At 47.7% G+C, this 5,561-nt stretch overlaps 1 protein-coding gene across 3 annotated transcripts in view; it reads right to left on the reverse strand.

Annotated features, from left to right (window-relative positions):
* Positions 1 to 2,705: 2,705 nt before the first annotated feature.
* Positions 2,706 to 5,561, reverse strand: part of aars2 (alanyl-tRNA synthetase 2, mitochondrial (putative)) — a 29,247-nt gene continuing 26,391 nt past the window's right edge. Inside the window, exons 17-23 of one of the 3 annotated variants that reach the window (XM_005748609.2) lie at positions 5,114 to 5,222; positions 4,914 to 5,039; positions 4,589 to 4,699; positions 4,319 to 4,402; positions 3,791 to 3,904; positions 3,581 to 3,631; positions 2,706 to 3,478 (exon numbers count right to left, since the gene is read on the reverse strand). In XM_005748609.2, coding sequence (XP_005748666.1) covers positions 3,314 to 3,478; positions 3,581 to 3,631; positions 3,791 to 3,904; positions 4,319 to 4,402; positions 4,589 to 4,699; positions 4,914 to 5,039; positions 5,114 to 5,222 — 760 coding nt within the window. In that variant the 3' untranslated portion in view covers positions 2,706 to 3,313. Of the gene's footprint in view, positions 3,479 to 3,580; positions 3,632 to 3,790; positions 3,905 to 4,318; positions 4,403 to 4,494; positions 4,700 to 4,913; positions 5,040 to 5,113; positions 5,223 to 5,561 lie in introns of those variants that run through there. The other 2 variants (XM_005748610.2, XR_001290566.1) reach the window with 2 other exon arrangements.

Consider the following 5,561-nt stretch of genomic DNA (forward strand, 5'->3'; position numbering starts at 1 on the left):
CACAGTTGACACAGGGCTGTCTGATATGGTGAGGGGGAGCAGAGTTGAGGGATGTCTCCTGAAGTCCACTGTCATCTCTACAGTCTTAAGAGTGTTCAGCTCCAGATTGTGCTGACTGCACCAGAGTACCAGCCGCTCAACTATTGATTATTGTCACCTGGCTGCTGCTGTGAGGTGGACTCACAGGTCTGTGACCCCGATCGTTTGTCTACCTGTAGACAACTGTAGCTGCCTCCACCAGTGTGTGAATGTGAGAGTGAATGAATAGTGGTATTGTAAAGCGCTTTGGGTGCCTTGAAAAGCGCTATTTAAATCCAATCCATTATTACCTGAGCGACAGACTGCACATTTTCCACAGGTATGTGGAACAGGTGACGTCAGTGGTTCACATCAGTGGAGGAGGGAAAACGAATAAAGTCCGAATAAAAGTGTTACACGCTGGTATCATTTCAGCGTCCAACGAAAACATGAAACCACTTCAAACGAGTGAACAGGAAGTGCAAAACACTCATTCCTGCAGCCCTGTATCTGTAAAGCTTTTATTCTGAAAGCCTCTTCACCGGTCTGTCTGTGATCAGAGGACTCTTACTATGAAAAGTCTCTGAGGTCAATTCCCTTCCTGAACTCTGCTGCAGAAAGATGGCACTGGGAAGCTGGGGCTGGTCGAGTTTAAGGTGCTGTGGACCAAGATCGAGAACTATCTGATGAGTACAGGCCGGGAGAGCGTGATGAAGGCGAGGGTGGTGGAAAGATTAGTACACCGGTTCCTCTGCGCGCTCACCAAACCTGACACGCACACATTCTCACTAATCAGGTGTTATGACACCTAGCAGCAGGCTGCCGCTCTTTCATGGCGATAACGTCTCATTTGTAGCCACAAAAGTTTAACATTATCTCATGCAGAGCTTAAATAATACATCAGAGCACCACCTAGTGTTGGGTTTTTGCCACAGCTGCCCCAAATTACCAGTATCAATAGTTAATCCACCAGTGTGCACAAACACTTTAATCTAAATTAAGTTTTTAACTAAAATAGATAATTACTGCTGTTACCATGGACTCAAATGTACTTTTTTACTTAAAAAATAATAAAGCATATTATTGTCTGTGAAGGTTCTCAGTCATCCAGGTCATCGTAGTCTAAGGAGCTTGGAAAGAAAAGTGTCTGGACTTCCTTAAGTTGCTTTAAGACATTTCAACTATCAGCAGAGAAGCTTCTTCAGTTCTAGGGTCAAATGGTGGAGAGTCCCAGATTCAAACCCAGTGGGATGATAATAATAATATGTTTTATTATTATTTTTTATTATTATATGTTGTTAAGATAAATTATTAGTTAGTTCATTCCTGAACAAAAGCAAATTTTGGTGGTTTGACGTTGTGATTTATTAATTAGTGAAGGCTCAGAGATGCCCACACTGTAAAAAATATTCTTAGTTTGTTAACTTGTTTTTGACAGGCGCTTTAAATCTGTTCAGGACTGTATATGATCATGTTGCCTGGCAACCGCATTAAAATCCCAGGTGAAACCAGAGCGCGTCACTGTCAGATCTCTGGAAGGTGGCGCGACTGCTCGCTGGAGCGACCGCTCGCTGCTCGCTGGAGCAGCCCTCTTTGTTCTACAGTCTTTGTGCAGATGATCGCACAGCTGGTGTTGGAGCTTGTTGGTCTGGTGACTCAGGCGGGCTCTCCTTCAGTCCTCGTTTATAAAGTGCTTTAAGAACAGAGTGGCGCTCAGTGGGGTAATTAGCCTGTAGCGCTTCGCGGCCCGTTTGACTCGAGCTAAACAAGTAAAAGAATGTTTGTGGCAGCTGCTCGAAGCTTTATTGATCTGCTGTGATATTGATAGCATCGATTAGTTTGGTCCTAGCGCTCCTTCATCCTCCATCCGCTGTGCTGCCTTTACCCTAAGATACACAACCGCTTTGTGCCCAATTACAAAAGAGGCGGAGTTTGCTGCAATCAAACTCCGCCTCTTTCATGTGATCTCGCTCGTAGCTAGAGTAATGAATCCCAGACGTGTGCCTGATCATGTAATTGCACACCTGCTGCTTCAGTGACGCCGGACAGCGAACCCATCCTGGAGCCAGAGGTCATTCCACCGGGCATTGGCGTGGTGATCTGACGTGAATGTGATGCGTTTCTGTTGTCAGAGTCTAGCGTGACAGGGACGTGGACAATTCAGGGTCCATGAGGTCGGCGGTGGAAGACGCAGGTGAGCTTCGTCAGGCCTGTTTGCTTGCTTGAGTGCTTACCTGTATGTGCTCACATGTGTGACCTCTGTGTGCTGCAGGTTTCTCCCTGAACAATCCGCTCCATCAGGTCCTGTGGCTTGCTACAGCGAACCCGATCTCACCATCGACTTTGACAACTTCGTGGGCTGCTTGGTGCGTCAGGAGGCCATGTTTGGTGAGTCGTCGCAGCCCTGAGTCACAGATGTTTCTATCTTCATCCTCCTCTTCATCCTGTCCATTTCCTCTCTGCAGACGCTTTCAGCGCTCTGGAGAAAGACGGGTCGGGAACCATCGAGCTCAACCTGATGGAGGTACCATCTTCATTATTAACCACACAGCCATCCTCACTCAGCGCTGAAGCAGGCTCCACCTACTGGTGACTCTAAGCAATTAAGAGTTGACCTTTTCATGACCCTTGAAGGGTTCCTCACCTGTAAGGAGGCAGAGCTCTGAGTGTAATGAAATGACAAAACGGTGAACAAAGTTTTTTTATTAATATTCAAACCCAAAACAAAGACACAGCACCTCTGCAGGACACCTTTAAAGCTGCTGAGACTCTTATTTAGAAAGTCTACATGTTTACTTCCTGTTCACAACAGGAATTTCAGGTGAATGTGAAGCTGCTGGTTTCTCGTTTATAACCAATCTATGGGTTGGACGGGTCGTAGCTTTATTCAGGAAATGAAACTTTATTCTGAAAAACAAAGTTTGGTTTTAAGCTGAGTTGTCACCCCTGGCAGGCTTTTATTTTGAAAGCCCAGACTTGGTGAGGGATCACCTTTGAAAAGATTTAGGTGTGTGGTCACATGATTTAACACCTGTGTTTGTGTCTTTGCAGTGGCTCAACGTGTCGCTGCTCTGAGGTCCTCGAAACGCCAGGTGATGAACCTGCTGGGGGCTGGTTTCTGATTGGTTAATCCTCCCTGTGCTGTGATTAGCTGAGTGTTTCATAATGTAACCTTTCACAATAAAGAGAATATCGAGAGCATGGTTGTCTGTCCTCTTTGAAATCAAACTTCATGTGTTCAAAAAGTTCGCCTCAGCCTATCATCCAATGAGAAGAGGGTCTCTTTATGACATCATCACTGTATTCTCTGGGAGGCGAACTCCTTGGCCCACCTCAGAGCCTCGGTGATGTCATTGCTGTTTCCTGTTCCCTTGGCAACCACCTCTGAGCCACTGGCGCTCCCGTTGAGGTGGTAACACACAGCCACTGCCCAATCAGAAGCGACGAGGGATGGCGAGACCTGCAGAGGAAGGGGCGGTCAATTAGGCGCTTCCTTTTCCTGATCAGACATTGTCCAAACAGCTCTGAGAATGTTCACCGTGTTTTAGTGATAGAAAGGTACCGTCAATAGAGCACTGTTACCACGGTAACTGACTGAGCATTTAACTGTCTCCTGGAAGCAGAAAAGTTTGATCTCAGAATTAACAAACTCAGAGTTTCATTTACACCTTTGTTTAAATAAGAACGGCTTTTTTGATGTCACATCCTGTTAAGCCTCACATTTAAGACAAACATCAAAGTGGGCGGAGCCTGGCTGCTTAATGGTAGTTACCTTGGGAACCTGACAGGCACACAAAACCTTGCCAGAATGCCTCTGGTGAGCGAGCAGCATCACATGACTGAGAGGAGCAGTGGAGCTCAGCTGGTTCACCGTCTTCATCAGAACCTGAAACATTAGAACCACATCAGAGCAGAACCTCAGTGATCCGACAGAACCAGGCTCAGGATGTCCCCGCCCCTCTCTGAGCCTGGCTCTGCCGGAGGTTTCTTCCTGTTAAAAGGGAGTTTTTCCTTCCCACTGTCGCCGAAGTGCTTGGTCATAGGCGGTCATATGATTGTTGGGTTTTTCTGTCTGTATTATTGTAGGGTCGACCTTACAGTATAAAGCGCTGTGAGGCGACTGTTGTTGGTGCTGCATAAATATATTGAATTGAAAGTTCTTTGTTCCCACTGTCACCTAGTGGTAGGACGCTTCTTGAGGCACCTTCTGTGATTTTGTGCTGCATGAATCAAACTGAACAGGGATTAAAAGCATGAATTTAAAGTGTGTGAGGCTTCATTAGGAACGGTCTCTACGTACTGACAGAGAGCTGGTCTCCACCAAGTCCACCAGCAGCTCCGTCCTTCCGTGTTTCTCCTGCAGGGCCTGAGCTTGCACTGCCGCCTGAAAAAAGCATGATGGGAAAAGAGTGTCAAAGCAGCCACACACTCAAACTGTCCCCCATCACACAGTCAGGTGGATCACACGTAAATCACCTGGGTTTAATGACATCATCAGCAGAGCACCAATGGGTGGGGGTGTAATCAGCTCTGATTGATTAGCCCTGCGTGCGTCTCAGGGCGTGCTCACCTCTCTGGTCTCCAGTTTCCTGACGGCGGTGTTGCTCGTCCTCTGCAGAGCGCGGAGTCGACTCTGCAGCTCTCTGCGCTGCCACTGTGGGATGGGGGTGTTATCCACAGCCTGGGAGACACAGCACAGGGTCAAAGTGCACACAGGCTCACACGGGAAGCTGGGACGTGTGCTGTTCATGGGTCAGTCCACAGCCTCATACACAAACTGTTTGGGTGTCTATAGATAATATTTCCTCTGCTGATTATAACTCACCTGTTTAAACTCTATAACGTTTGGATTGTTAGGGGCGTGGCTTCTCTTACTGACAGGTCATCATACTTACATCTGAGAGGACGCCCACCTCCTTGGAAAAGCACTGGGCAGTGTCCAGGCAGGAGGGGGCGGAGCGTCCAAGTCTGGCTGACAGAGAGTCGACGTCCTGAGATAAAACGTGCCCCGCCTCCCGAGCCTGAGAGCACAGAGTGTTAAAAGAGCTACGTCTCATTTTATTCCACCTAATCATTATGTCATGACTTCACTGACCCGTGCCGCTTCCTGTCCCGTCACGGCAACGATCCGACTGATTCCTTTCACCAGCTGCCTCTCAGAGACGATCACCAGGTCCTCGATGGCGCCGGTCTGCAGCAGGTGACTGAACACAGAGATGGCCGGCAGAGCGCCAGGTGACACGTCTACACCTGCTAGTTAAACTTAACCTCTCAAACAATGACAGGTCACATGACATCTGATTATCCTGACTAATGGCAGCTGTAATATAACTGTAAATAAAAGATGGAATGGCTGCTGTGACGTCATCCCCTGGTTTCTTATTTAAAGCATGTTCACCTCCTTTTAACCTGAGGGGCGTGTGTGTCTGCCTGTGTGTCTCTGTCTGTGTGTGCCTATCTGTGCGTGTGAGTGTCTGTCTGTGTGTGTGTCTGTCTGTCTGTCTGTGCGTGTGTCTGTCTGTGTGAGTGTCTGTGTGTGTGTG

Source organism: Pundamilia nyererei, unplaced genomic scaffold, assembly GCF_000239375.1.
Source record: "Pundamilia nyererei isolate P.nyererei 1_Seehausen unplaced genomic scaffold, PunNye1.0 scaffold00225, whole genome shotgun sequence".
Classification (NCBI taxonomy): domain Eukaryota; kingdom Metazoa; phylum Chordata; class Actinopteri; order Cichliformes; family Cichlidae; genus Pundamilia; species Pundamilia nyererei.